This window comes from Podarcis vaucheri (assembly GCF_965113315.1).
Source record: "Podarcis vaucheri genome assembly, chromosome: 16".
Classification (NCBI taxonomy): Eukaryota; Metazoa; Chordata; class Lepidosauria; order Squamata; family Lacertidae; genus Podarcis; species Podarcis vaucheri.
In genome coordinates, this window is record NC_138754.1 from 24,923,450 (window position 1) to 24,938,131 (window position 14,682).

Sequence of the window (14,682 nt, forward strand, 5' to 3'; positions counted from 1 at the left end):
TTTCTGCATCAGACAGAATTGCCTTTCCAGATGAAGATAATCATACCCTTTGAATGAAGCATTGTGCATCAATAAATGGACGTTTCATTTGTGGTCCTGAATCTATGGGGTTTTTGGTCACTGGCTGTGCTCTGCTCCTTCACCCGCTGGGCAAATCTGAACCCTGGTTAGATCGCCAAATAAACGAGCTCCATCCATCCTGTGGCCCTGGCAAGATCTTCTGCAGGGGAGTAGAAACTTGCCTCCTTGCTAGCGCAGGTGCGCCATCGTTGGGAGAGATTTCGCAGGTATGAATTCTGATCCGGGAGGAAGCTCACTGCTCTCTCCGTTTGCTTTCTCCTCCGTGCAGATCTGGACGGATGCTCTGGGGTCAGGGACAGAGAGGCCTCTTCGGGGGAAGACCCGTCCTCTTGGGAAGAGGATTGCGCCTGGTGGCTGGTGCGTTTCCTCGACTTGGGGGCCGCCCTAGGAGACAGGAGCAGATCAGACTCGGTTTGCACGGAAGACTTTGCGGCCAAGTTTAACGAGGTCCTGGTGGAGCCCCTGCCCGGCTCTGAAGAGGAGAGCAGTGCCTTGGCTCTTGACTCGGGGCCTCTGCAACACACTACTCGAGATCCAGTTAATACTTCTTCGCCTTTCGCGGACTACGAAGCAGCCTCAGATTGTCTCTCGGTAGATTCAGCAAGAAAGCAAGGAATCGCCCTGTTGCCTAAGGGAGGGTCTGAGGAGGAATGGGACCAGGAGAAGGAGCTGGCTGGCAGTTCGAGAGATGCTCCACCGTTGTGTATCCAGCGCAGAATTAAGAGCGCAGAGTCTCTAGGAGAGCAGATCTCCTGGCTTAGTCGGAAGTGGTCCACGGATGAGACATGGAAGAGGGTTTTTCAGCTCAGGCCCCTGAGCTCTCGGGAGGGGTCTCTGGGCTCGGAGATCTCTCCGCGAAGCATCTTCCTGGGGCCACAGCAGGAGCAAAGAGGTTCAGAGGACTCCTTCGAGTGGGTTCAGGATCCTCACGAAAATACAGAGAGCCCGTTGCTCCTTGAAGATTTGAGGCCTTCCCAGCTGCTCCCAGCGTCTAATGTAAAAACTGTTTTGGATGGTGGGTCCCCATCTGTGGGGACAGCAGGATGCGGCCACCCCGTGGAACGGTCCAGCTGCCCAAGGGGTTCGTTGGATGTGGCCTGCCTGTGCACCATCAGAGCATCTTTGGTACCGTCTAATGAAGAGGATGGAGGTGGATCAAAAACCTCTTTGTGTCTTTATCCACAGGGAGCCTGGGGCTCTGGTAAAACACAGAGGCCAGCTCTATCAGAGATCGGCATGGACAGTGGTGCCACTCGGGCTACTGTGTATTCCCATAAGGCTCTGGGCTCAGCCAGTGATGGCTGTATGGGATGCAGGAAGAAATGGATCATGGATGCCCATTGCACAGATGGGCACAATGAGGCTCGGGAATCAAAGGAGTGTGAGTTGGAGCAGGATCGTTCCCTTGCATCATTTAGGTTAGGGAGCCTTTGTCCCTCCAGATATTGTAGGACTCCAAATCCCATCAGACCCAACAGCTAGAATGGTCAGGAATGATGTGAGTTGTAGTCCAACAACACCTGGCTGGCCAGGTGTTCCTCAGCCCTGATTTGTGTGTGTGTTTTAAGGGTTCTGCCGTCTTTATGCATCCAACTCTTTGGATCAGGTCACTCTGCCTTTTAACTAAGGGGGGAAACTGAGGCTGAAAGTGTTGGTTGACATGACCAGCACCACAGAGTGTCTGTGGCAGATGAGGGACTTGAACTCGGGTCCGGCTGTGATAAGAGCCAACATTTTCATGCTCTTTGTGTGCCCAAGATTTATGGTTCCAATGATGATTTGATAAGCTAGCTGCTGTTTTACAGTAAATCCACATTAGGGATTTATGTCTGTACTCTGGTGGAACGCTCTGCCTCATGAGACCAGGCCCCTGCAGGATCTGATTTGTTTCCGCAGGGCCTGTAAGACAGCGTTGTTCTGCCTGGCCTTTGGCTTAGAATTAACTTGATCTCCTCTCCCTCTTTTTTCCTTTTTCCTTCTGTGATGGAACTCCTACTTGGGGACTTCCCTGGCCTTTTTCTGTCCCACGTAGGACCAGTCTGGATAGTCAGCCTTGGTGAAGACTTGACATTTTCATCCCCAAAAAAGTTTTTGAGTTTCTGCTGAAATGAGGCTGCATTTTAATGTTGTATCTTAATCTTGTTTTTAAGTTGTATTTCAATCAATTGTTTTATATCTGGTGTTAGCCGCCTTGAGCCTGGTCTTGGCTGGGGAGGGCAGGGTATAAATATTTTTTTTTATTATTATTACTCTGCTGATGCAATATTCCAGAACGGGTTTGGGGTTTTTTGCAGGAGAGAGAAGGTGTGAGGATGCATGCCTAAACTTTAGTTTGAGAGTGGATTGGCAAAGTGACATTGTCATCTGGGTCCACTGGTAGTGGTTTGAGCAAAAGAATCTGCTGTATTGATCTTGAAGAGGAAACGGAGTAAATACAGTACACCTTTTGTTGTGATGTTTATATTCCACCATTCCTGCAAGCAGCTCTCAAGCTGTCGTGGATAGCTCTATCTCCTCCATTTTATCCTCACAACAACCCTGAAGAGTAGGCTGAGGCACAGTGACTGGCCCAAAGTCACCCAGTGGGCTTCTTGACTCGTCTCCCAGGGCCTCGTCCGACACCCTAGCCCAGGAGTGCAGTCCTCCACATCTGGCTGGACTGCATTTGCCATCCCTCTGACCATTATCCATACCGGCTAGAGCTGATGGGAGCTGGGAGTTCAGCAACAGCCAGAAGCCCCCAGGGCGCTCACTCATGCTCTGACCACTGCACTGTACTACTCTGGGTGAATTAATCCTCTGAAAAGAGAGAGAGAGAGCCTCTCTTAGGACTCTCATGGCCAGGCCACTTTGAAACTTCTCTGACGTTTTTCTTTTTGGTCCTCTCTTTAGGTGGCAGTTTGGGGGCTCAGCACCATGATCCCCAGTCTGAGCTGAACCAGGGCTGGATGGAGTCCTTTCAGGGCAAACCTGTGGCAGGTGAGGTTACCCGGAGCCAGGAAGGGCTGTGTCAGTATTTGCATTAGCAGAAAATGCTGGATTTGGGGCTGGGGAATACAGGGTGGCGCTTTTCCTCTCCCCGTTGTGTCTGAAAACCTGGGATCAAGTGCTTTTCTTGTCTTCTAAACAGCCACCGGCCTCAGTGTCAAGAAGAGCCTCTTGCCGCCGCAGCGGGATTTGCTGAGGTAAATATTGATGAGCCTTGGACTATTGAGATAAAGATGGCCAAATATGTCCATTTTTGGGTCTTTCTCAGTTTCTCGTTTTTCCTGCCTCAAGTTCCGTTCTTCCCATTTCCACATCTTGTGAACCTGAACTTTCACTTTGTTAAATTGTTTCTTCTGGAGAACTAGGCTCTAGCCCTCATGGTGGCGAAAGCTTACGGGCGATGCCTGCTGGAATCACAAAAGGTGGGGAGGTGACTGGATAAGTTGCTGGCAGCCGGGGACAGGAGGACTTCAGTATCCCTTCTCCTCCCGTGAACTAGCAAAACCTTAATAAAGTATGCAAATGTGTGCAGAATTTGCATCATTCACGCAGGTCACAGAACCCTCCTTTTCTCAGTGCAGGAATTTAAACGGTGTGCGTAAATAAAGCATGGAGTAAACAAGTCCTGCCTATATAACCTTTCAGGCCATAGGAAATAAGGTGGCATTTATTAAGCATCCTTGCAGTGCATGCTGGCCAGGAATGTATCTTAGCTGCTGGGCCCAAATCCTCCCACCTGGGGTTCTGAGCTCTGGATAAATCACACAACAAATGCTGTGGCCCTTAATTCTGCTGTGCTTTCTCTGGTGTGCTTTCTGGGGCAAGCAGCAAGGTGATCACAGTGCTCTTTGCTCTTGTGGTGTAGCGGTTAAGAGCGGTAGTCTCGTAATCTAGTGAACCGGGTTCGCTTCCCCGCTCCTCCACATGCAGCTGCTGGGTGACCTTGGGCCAGTCACACTTCTCTGAAGTCTCTCAGCCCCACTCACCTCACAGAGTGTTTGTTGTGGGGGAGGAAGGGAAAGGAGAATGTTAGCCGCTTTGAGACTCCTGAAGGGGAGTGAAAGGCGGGATATCAAATCCAAACTACTACTATTCTTCTTCTTCTTCTTCTTCTTCTTCTTCTTCTTCTTCTTCTTCTTCTCCTGTGGCCTTTCAGGTCCCCCGGTTGCAGTGATGGAGGCAGCAAAGAGGAAGACGAGGAGTTTGCCAAGTTATGCAGGGCCAGCGAGTCGTGGAAGTGGGATGCGAGCAGAGGATCAGAACCCAGTGGGAAGAGAGCTGAGCTGGGAGGCTACAGAAATCTTGAGGTAACTCCTGGTGGATGCAGAACATCACAAAAGTCAGAGGTGGAAGGGGCTCTCTACTGAGGTATGTGCAGCTGGGAAGGGAGAGGTGTGGCGGAAAATTTGGTTTTGCTGGACAGAGTGGAACAATAAATGTTTATTTTTTCTTTCTTTCCCTGCCAGCAAATGGTTAATGAACGGCAGCCTCTGATTGGCCGTGGTTCCAGGAGGGAGAGTTTAAAAGGAGAGGATTTGAGGAGAGACAGTTAAGGGGTTAGGAGTTAAGGGATTAAGAGGGATGGAAATGAGGGAGGCAGGTTAGGAGACAGGTTGAGGTATAAAGAGTGAATGGGAGAAAGAGTTGGTTCTGGAAAAACAACTTCCACTCTGAGCATATTGTGAAGGACAGAGTGTGGTGTCCTGTTATAAATTCATAGAAAATCAACCATACATCGGATTTGCACTGTTCCGTTTTATTTTACTCCATGTGACAAGGACTATCAAAGGGGGGTGGCTTGGTTTCTGGTCAGCCATAATCCCTTCACCATCCCAGCACATCCACAGGAGCCCTGCCCAGTTGCTATGTCAACCCTGATAATCCCAGACAGAAGACAATCAAAATCACAAAGAACAGTGGATTCAGCACAGACTGAAACAAAGGACAATAATCAGATCTTCCCTCTGGGGGGCAGGAAACTGCAAACCCCCTTTGTCTCCTGGAAGTGACTCATGGGAAGGGGGAAAGGAGGAACCAGCCAGGTGACAGGACACTCAGGTTACCACCACAACTCCTCCCTCAACCCCTCCTTTCTGTAATGTATGCATGATGTCAATCCCTTCTGTAATGTATGCATGATGTCAACCCCTCCTTTCTGTAATGTATGCATGATGTTTCTGGGGGTGGGCTTGACGTGGAGTATGGGAATTTCAAAAGTTTTTATAAGGTCTTGCACACCATCTTTCTGGGTCTTTCCTCTCTCCTGCAAGTGAGGGGAATACCCTGTTGCAACAGTTCAATAAAGGCCAAGCCTACAGGCTGCTGTTTTGCTCCAAGTTATCCTGGTTGGTGTCTTTGTTTTTGTCCAAGAGAGCCCTCAGATTTTTCCGGTAACAAAGGAAAAGAAGAAACTCCCAAACCCAGTGAAGGGAGGGGGTGTGGAGAGCCCTTTGGTCTGTTACTTAAAGTACCTCAGGAGCAGGATTGTTAAGCGGGGTGGATAACTGAAATAACATGTCACCGTATAAGGAACCAAACCTATCACACAAAAACAACTGAGGATGAATTGACATGAAATCACACTTTATTCCTGAAGTAACCTAAGTTTAATCCATTTTGTGTTGTATACTATCTTGCCTTAAATAAATCTTTATTGTTTATTTAAAGAAGACTGAGACTCCAACTTACTAGTTATCCCCTCACAAAAGAGGATACTCTGGGCTAGAATTCTAAGAGGGAAGGAAAAGAAAAATTTGAAAGAAATCTCGATGAAGTTGTTAAAGAAAAGAGTAAATTATAAATATTTGACGGGTGCACTGAGATATAACAAAATCCCTTATCGCTGAGAATATCCTGAAGGAGTATCTTTTACAAACAAAGGAAGAAAACAAAGGTGTCGAGATCCCAATGAAGCAGGCAAATTCTGGAGAAAATATGGAAAAGAATTAGCAGGAGAAAGGGCGTTTGGTTTGGAAGAAGAAGAATCAACAGAGGTTGAGACGGGAGACAAATAAATGAAGAACAAGATGGCCTTGAAAGTCTTAACTTGGAATGTAAATGGACAATAATAAAACCCAAAGGAACAAGATTGAACATGTAGTTAAGAAAGTTAAATTCGGAAGTGATTCGCTCCAGGAAATGCACGTTGCGAAGAAACACAGAAGGGTTTTGATTAATAAAAGATTGGGAAAGGACATTGTAGCCTGTGATGTAACAAAGAAGAGAGGAGTGGTAATGTGTATAAAACCCAAACTGGATCCACAGCAACTATTTAAAGACAAGCAATGAAGAATATTGATAACTCAGATAACATCACAAGGAGAAAAAAAATATTGCTAATAGGTGTGATGATAAAAAATCAATTTAAGGAACCGCAGAAAGAGGAGGAAGGAAGTCAAGTTTTGAAATGTTAAAATGAGGGCGCTGAGTTGGATAAGACTGCAAAGTACGGACAAAGGTGTGATCAAAAGAAACCCAACATTTAGGGCGGGACTTATGGGTTTGTTTGCTTTTTGTAGGACAGGCAAACGGGCTTAAAAACAATAATGATAAAAGCCTTTGTTCTACAGGAGTTGGAATCGGAAGAAGAAAAATTGTCGCAGAAAAGGGCCCAGATCCGCGAAGCTGACGTGTCCCTGCAGAGTGTCCTCCAGCAGAAAAAGGTACAGAGCCAAAACTCTAGTGGGAGGGAGTCCCACAGGCAACGGACGTGGTCTAGCCACTGTACAGCCTGCTCTAAACTACCCATGACCTGGAGGGGGATGGCAGAGGAGCAGAACCCACAACTTTCCTCCTCTTTCTAGCATGTCGCTCTGGAGCTGGAGACTTTTCGGGAGGCCCTGGAAAAGAGCCAGAGGGAGGCGAGGAGGCTGCAGGTGATCATGGAAGAGAAGCGGAGCCAAGTGGATGAGGCCAGGTATGTGGGGCAGGGGTGGCTAGGGCAGGGCTGTAGATAATGGGGGTCGGGTCTAGCTAGGGTCTCAGACCTGGGTGGGGAACCATTGACTCCCCAAAACACCTCAGTGATCACGCAGAGGTGTAAGGAGTCAGCATCAGCAAGAGACCACGAGGGTCATCCAGCCTCTGCAATGCAGGAATCTTGTTGTTTCAGTTGTTATGATTATCCTTGCCATTACAGTGGTACCTTGGTTTTCAAATGTAATCTGTTCCGGAAGTCTGTTCCAAAACCAAAGCGTTCCAAAACCAAGGCACACTTTCCCATAGAAAGTAGTGCAAAACAGATTAATCTGTTCCAGACTTTTAAAAACAATCCCTAAAACAGCAATTTCACATGAATTTTACTAGCTAACGAGACCATTGATCCATAAAATGAAAGCAATAATCAATGTACTGTACTATAAAATAAGTAACACAGTATTGTAGATGATTAAAATTAAAAAAAAAATATTACCTGCACTAATGATAGTCATGGGGGGCTTTTATCCATTTCCACAGTCAATCAGTCAACCAACCAACCAACCAATCAATCAGTAACTGAACTAGGATCCACATAGTCACAAAAACAAATTAACTGAAAAAGCCTCAAAACAAAAAACGCAAAACAAATAGCAAAAACAAAAGCACCAAATATAAGCTCCAATTATCACCTCAGAACACTGCAATTGGAAACGGAAGACTTGAACTACTGTGCGGCGGGGGAGGGGACACAAATTAGAAGCGCAACAGGAAACGGGGACTCATAACGGAGCACGTTTGGCTTCTGAAAAGGAATTCGAAAACCGGAACACCTCCTTCCGGTTTTGCAGCGTTTGGGTTCCAAGTTGTTTGTGAACTAAGCTGTTCGAAAACCCAGGTACCACTGTATTGCTTTTCCTATGTAGCGATTTCACAATAAAAGCCCTATACGAGACAGTTGCATCTGTTAAAATGCAGTGGCACAGATATCAAAATAAGAAATCATTATGGAGGTACTTCAGAATGCTGATCCCAGCGCCCTTTGCTCCTCTGCTGCTGACCTGAGGCCACAAGGTCCTTCTCTCTCCCCATCTCTCCTTCCCATTTCCGCTGCCTGACCTGCTGCTCTCTGTGGCTCAGGGCTGACCTGTTGCTCCTGGAGTACAAGCGGGAAGCCTGCCTGAGGGACCTGCTGGCGCTGGAGCAGGAGCTGAGCGTGCTGAGGAGCCAGAGAAGCCAGCATGGGGCTGCCCAGGCAGACGTGAGTAGCAAGGGTTGCAAAGGCTTTGGTGGGATCTCTTCCATGGGCATCAAGCAAAGACACAACTCAAGTATTTGGACTGCCCTTCACAGAAATCTCAATAATAATAATAATAAATTTTATTTATACCCCGCCCTCCCCAGCCAAGGCCGGGCTCAGGGCGGCTAACACCAGGTATAAAAACAATTGATTAAAATACAACTTAAAAACAAGATTAAAGTACAACATTAAAATGCAGCCTCATTTCAGTAGAAACTCAAATCAAAAACTTTTTGGGGGGATGAAAACGTCAAATCTTCACCAAGGCCAACTATCCAGACTGGTCCTACGTGGGCCAGAAAAAAGCCAGGGAAGTCCCCAAATAGGAGTTCCATCACAGAAGAAGAGTGAGGGTTAAGAAGCTTTCTTCCAGCTTGAGGGCCGTGCTTATTCAAGGGCAACTTTCTGGAGGGGCCTGATGCCACTGGGGCGGGGCCAAAGGCAAAACTGGGGGGAGCCATGCCTGTGCCTATACCTGTTCTGCAGTGTGCGGCAGCCATGCAGACGTTTCTGCGCATGCCATTCTCAATGCAAGCAAACAAGAGCATCGTTGGTACACTTGCCCGTTTGGTACACTTGCCAGTGTGTTGGTACACTTGCCAGTGTGTTGGTACACTTGCCAGTGTGGTGTAGTGGTTAAGAGCGGTGGACTCGTAATCTGGTGAACCGGGTTCGATTACCCACTCCTCCACATGCAGCTGCTGGGTGACCTTGGGCTAGTCAGCCCCACTCACCTCACAGAGTGTTTGTTGTGGGGGAGGAAGGGAAAGGAGAATGTTAGCCGCTTTGAGACTCCTTCGGGTAGTGATAAAGTGGGATATCAAATCCAAACTCTTCTTCTTCTTCCTGCTGCTGTAATGCTCTTTCAGCAGGGAGTGTTTTCCATCTTCCTCTTCTTCTTTGGTGATCACTCGTAGCCGAGTAAGATTGTCTTCCATAAACATGGTTTTAACAATGAGTCCATAAGTGACTGTGGAGGCCTGTTCTGGATCCACATGTCCTTCCACAGTGGGGACATAGGTTTCCGGGCAGGAGTTGATCACGTTGTGGATTTGCCAAGCGTGCCTTCCTCTTAGCGGGTTTCTCCCTTGCGTCCTGAGTTCAAGTGTCTTCAAAGCCCATGACACCTTTGGCAAAGGCTGTTCTCCAACTGGAACACTCGCAGGCCAGTGTTTCCCAGTTGTTGGTGTTTATACTACATTTTTCTAGATTTTCCTTGAGAGAGTCTTGGAACCTCTGTTGTCGACCACCCACATCACGCTTACCATTTTTAAGTTCTGAGTAGCATAGTTGCTTCAGAAGATGATAGTCAGGCATCCGCACAACAGGACCAATCCAACAAAGTTGAGGTTGAAGAATCATTGCTTCGACACTGGGTGTGTGTCCCATAAGCCCAGTTTCACCCATGAGAAAGCCGTCTCTCATTGCCACAAGCTGACAACCGCCAGGCTGTGGGAAAGCTGGCCAGTTTGTGGATCTGAATGCCCTTAGCAGGCAACGGGCTTCTTGAACTCCTGCTGTCTCCTCCAACAGGTGTCTCGGTTAGCCGCTGAGAGGGAAGAGCTGAAGTTCCAGGTGAGCCAACTGGAAGGCAAGCTGTCTTCCTTGAAGCATCAGCTGAAGTCCTCCAGAGTAGAGCTGGCCTCTGTGAAGGAAACCTCAGGGGACGGAGCAGGACCACTGCAGGAGGTAAGAATGCTAGGCAGACTCTGGGCTCATGCCATTGGACCATGGCAGCCATCTTTGAGGCCCAGTCACCAGGGTTGCTAAGCTACGGTTGCCCTATGTCTGGAGTTTCCCAGGCATATTCAGAATACTCAGTCGGAAGCAGTATTTCCAGGCGGAAATCGCAAAAATGTCCGGTGAAATCTGGACGTATGGCAACCTATTTTGGACATATCGTTTGGGGCGATTTCCCTTTAAAATAGCCCAAAACAAAATGGTTGCAACAGGAGCGGGAAACCTGATTTTTTTAAAAAAGAACTTGTATTAAATTTAAGTAATTTTGTTTGATTTGTAATAATTTGGAAAACTAATAAAAATAAATTGAAGAAAAAATACCTCAAAAACTTTGAGCTTTTTTTGGCAAAGCTGTTGAGCTTTTCTTTTCGGGGGAGGGGGACTATTTTGAGCTATTTTTAAGGGAATTTGTCCAAAAAATCAACACTTCTGACATGGGTTTTCCCAGGCATTTTTTCCGTTTTCAGAAATTCCTCCCGGACGCTATTTCCAATGGACAAATCCTGGATATGTCTGGGAAATCCCGGGCGTACGGCAGCCCTGTGGTTGGCTGTGCATCCGGGGAAGGGCGGCAGCTGCGTAAATTTCCCCCAAGATCTTACCTGCCACGTGTCAATCTTCCCAGGGGTCTTCTGCGCCAGCTTTGCGGCCTGCTCACGCCAAGAGAGGCCACTGTTGTGTGACTTCCTCCAAGCACAGGTTGCTCCAGGGGCCAGCGAGGCCGGCGTGCAGCGGGTGCAGGGGCTGGAGCGGAGGATCTCGGCTCTGCAGGCCACCCTCGGGGAGAAGGAGCAGGAGCTCTCGAGGCTGCGCCAGACCGTCTCTGCCCTGGAGGCTGAAAAGGCGTCTTGGAGCGTCGCTGCGGAGAGCCTGGCAGAAGAGCGCAAAAAGCAGCTGGACTTGTTGCGGCAACAGAAGGTGGCTCTTTGTTGCGGGGCGGGATTTGCAACTGTGTGCGTGGCGACTTTGTCGCTCGGTCTAACTAAGGAACTCCCTGCTGCAGGAGGCGGGGGGGTGGCCCCAACTGGGGAGGCTTGAAAAAAAGGATCAGGCTAATTCAAGGAGAAGAGGGCAATCGATGGCTACTAGCCACAATGGCTGCGCTTTGACCCCATGGCCAGAGGCAGCAATGCTTCTGAATGCCAGTGGCTGGAAGCTGCAGGAGGGAAGAGGGCTCTTGTGCTCTGGTCCAGCTGGTGGGTTTCCCAGAAGAGGCATCTGATTGGCCGCTGTGAGATGAGGATGCTGGACTAGATGGGCTATTGCTCTGATGCAGCAGCCAGGCTCCTTTGTGGTTCTTATGTACAGTGGTACCTTGGTTCTCAAACTTTTTTTTTTATAAGATATTTATTAAGATTTTTTTAAGATATTACAATACAAAATGAAAAAGAGAAAAAAATACAAAAGAAAAATGATTAAAAACCACTCCATTTTTCTATTACTTATTTTCCTTAGCTTGTTTCCCGGACCTCCTCATACCTCCCTTTTTTGTATTCCAGTTCAATTTGTTGGCTCAGCAAATCCTTACCCTTTTTGTTTATCCTAATCTTTGGTCTTAAAATAGTAACATTAGATTTTTCCCTATTAACAACCCATTTTTCATATTCCCTTAAAGCATTACAGCTGGAAACCACTTAATTTCTATCCATCATCATTCTAACATTCACTAATTTTACAATATTTCTGTAGATAGTCTTTAAATTTCTTCCAATCTTCTTCCACCGACTCTTCTCCCTGGTCTCGGATACTGCCAGTCATTTCTGCCAGTTCCATATAGTCCATCAGCTTCATCTGCCATTCTTCCAGAGTGGGTAAATCTTGTGTCTTCCAATACTTTGCAATGAGTATTCTTGCTGCTGTTGTAATGTACATAAAAAAAGTTCTATCCTTCTTTAGCACCAATTGGCCGACTATGCCCAGGAGGAAGGCCTTTGGTTTCTTCAAGACGGTATATTTAAATACCTTTTTCAGTTCATTATATATCATTTCCCAGAAAGCCTTAACCCTTGGGCACGTCAACCAAAGGTGAAAAAATGTACCTTCAGTTTCTTTACATTTCCAGCATGTTGTTAGCCGCCCTGAGCCCGGCTTTGGCTGGGGAGGGCGGGATATAAATAAAATTTATTATTATTATTATTATTATTATTATTATTATTATTATTATTATTATTTATTGTCGGGCAAGTGATAGATTTTTGCAACCTGACTGGGGTCATGTACCACCTGTAAATCATTTTCATAATATTCTCTCTCAAGGCATTACATGCCGTAAACTTCATACCTGTGGTCTCAAACTCAATCCGTTCTGGAAGTCCGTTTCAAAACCAAAGCATTCCAAAACCAAGGCGCGCTTTGCCATAGAAAGCAATGCAAAACGGATTAATCCGAACCTGATCCAAAACACCCACCCACCCCACTCACATATGAAAACAAAGACCACCACAGCCAACCACAAATGAACAACCCCACCCTAGGCCAACCCCAACCTCTCTCACCACCAAAGGAACACAAGTGGACAGCAGAGAACCTGCACAAGCAACACCGACACCAAACCCTACATATAGTAAGTAAAATAGAAACATCGCCACCCGACCCCACCCCCACCCATCTTTCCCTCCGCTCTACCTCTTTCTCCCTTTTCTTCCTAATGTCTCAACAAATGAAACTGATTTGTAAAAATGTTACATGGTAAAAATACAAGAGAGAGACATTACACATACTTTTGTAAATCAAGAAAATCTTTAATAAAAATACATTAAAAAACAAACAGATTAATCCATTCCAGACTTTTAAAAACAACCCCTAAAACAGCAATTTAACATGAATTTCACTATCTAACGAGACCATTGGTCTATAAAATGAAAGCAATGATCAACGTACTGTGCTATAAAATAAATAAGACAGTATTGTAGATGATAAAAGTAAAAATTATTTTTTACTTACCTGCACTAGTGATAGTTATTGTTTGGATGGGGGGCTTTTATCAATTTCCGCAGTCACACAATCAATCCATCAGTAGCTGAACTGGGTTCCACACAGTCACAAAAAAAAGAAATGAACCGAAAAAGCCTCAAAAACACAAAATAAATAGCAAAACCAAAGCGCCAAACTTAATCCGTTCCGGAAGTCGGTTTGACTTCTGAAATGTTCGAAAACCAAGGCGCAGCTTCTGATTGGCGCAGGTTCCCCGGAAACAATAGCCGACAGCCGCATCGGACGTTCGGCTTCCGAAAAACGGGTTTTCGACATTTGAGACCCAAGGCGTTTGAGAACCAAGGTACCACTGTAGATGCAAAAGGGCAGTACCACCACATGTGTGTTAGGGAACCCCTCACTAGACAGCTGTGAAGGCATCTTTTCTGTCCACCTGCAGGAGGAAGAACTTACTCAGCTGCAGGAAGAGCTGGAGGGCAAAAAGCAGCAGGCCTTGCGAGAGGTAGGCATGGCAGCTCCCCTTGGCTCCTTCCCCTCGAGAATTCCCCTTTCTCGAGCCCCACTGCATGGAGGAAACGGGCTTAGCTTCACTGCCTTAGCTGTAATTTGGGTTTGGTGTGGTTTGTGGCTGCAACCATGAAACCCAAATCCTGCTTTTGGATTAAGCTGTTTTAATTGTTACAGTGGTGCCTCGCAAGACGAAAATAATCCGTTCCATGAGTCTCTTCGTCTAGCGGTTTTTTCGTCTTGCGAAGCAACCCTATTAGCGGATTAGCGCTATTAGCGGTTTAGCGGCTATTAAAGGTTTAGCGGATTAGCAACTAAAAGGCGATTAGCGGATTAGCGGATTAGAAAAAGGGGGGAAGCGAAAACAAATTGGAACACTCGCAAGACATTTTCGTCTTGCAAAGCAAGCCCATAGGGAAAATCGTCTTGCGAAGCAGCTCAAAAACGGAAAACCATTTTGTCTAGCGGGTTTTCCGTCTTGCGAGGCATATGTCTTGTGGGGCACCACTGTATTTTATTTAACACAGGTTGTAAATAGCACTTGGTTTATTAAAAAAAACAAAAAAACCATTAAAATTCTCCACAAATTACAAAGTTAAAAACAGACATTTAAGCATTTCAAAATATAATTAAAACCAGCAGCTGCCTGTTTGTATCGTGCAACATCTTTGGTATCGCCAGGAGGGGTTTGGGGGCGGTTCATTGTAGGCTGAGAGTCGTGCCCAGAGTTTTTCTCTACAGTCCTTAGAGCTAGGAAGTTGCTTTTGCTTCTTATTTTCTGCAAAAAATAAATTTGGCTTCCCCACCCCCTGTTAAGTAGTGGGCAAACATATCAGACGAAACAGCGATTCTTCCAAAGCAGCTCTTTATTTGTAAGCTGGAACAGAACTGAACTGAGGAGCTCAGTCAGCCTGCTTATATAGAGCTCCAGAACAATGTAACTGTTGCAACTTTCTAAAACTATCCAATCACTGAACGTCACTTTCGATCCTTCATTTGCATACCAACTATCCAATCACTGAACGTCACTTTCGATCCTTCATTTGCATAACTATCTACAGTATCCCCCTGTTGGCCCAGGGTGAGAACTTCAGTACATAACACCCCCCAAGTGCCAAATGCTGCATACAGCATGAATTTGCTGGCCCCACTACTACCTTTGCTAACCATCTTTTTGTGGGTGCTGCTGGGGGGAAGAGCAGGGCATCTGTTGGACT

General features: G+C 46.5%; 1 protein-coding gene across 1 annotated transcript in view; it reads left to right on the forward strand.

Moving 5' to 3' along the window:
• Positions 1–14,682, forward strand: part of LOC309521656 (uncharacterized protein) — a gene marked incomplete at both ends in the record, with an annotated part of 29,225 nt that overhangs the window by 2,021 nt on the left and 12,522 nt on the right. The window contains 10 exons of the mRNA XM_082204367.1: positions 350–1,462; positions 2,974–3,090; positions 3,212–3,266; positions 4,226–4,376; positions 6,639–6,731; positions 6,873–6,985; positions 8,125–8,245; positions 9,818–9,973; positions 10,724–10,942; positions 13,398–13,460. Of these exons, the coding sequence (XP_082060493.1) occupies positions 350–1,462; positions 2,974–3,090; positions 3,212–3,266; positions 4,226–4,376; positions 6,639–6,731; positions 6,873–6,985; positions 8,125–8,245; positions 9,818–9,973; positions 10,724–10,942; positions 13,398–13,460 (2,201 nt within the window). The remainder of the gene's footprint in view (positions 1–349; positions 1,463–2,973; positions 3,091–3,211; positions 3,267–4,225; positions 4,377–6,638; positions 6,732–6,872; positions 6,986–8,124; positions 8,246–9,817; positions 9,974–10,723; positions 10,943–13,397; positions 13,461–14,682) is intronic.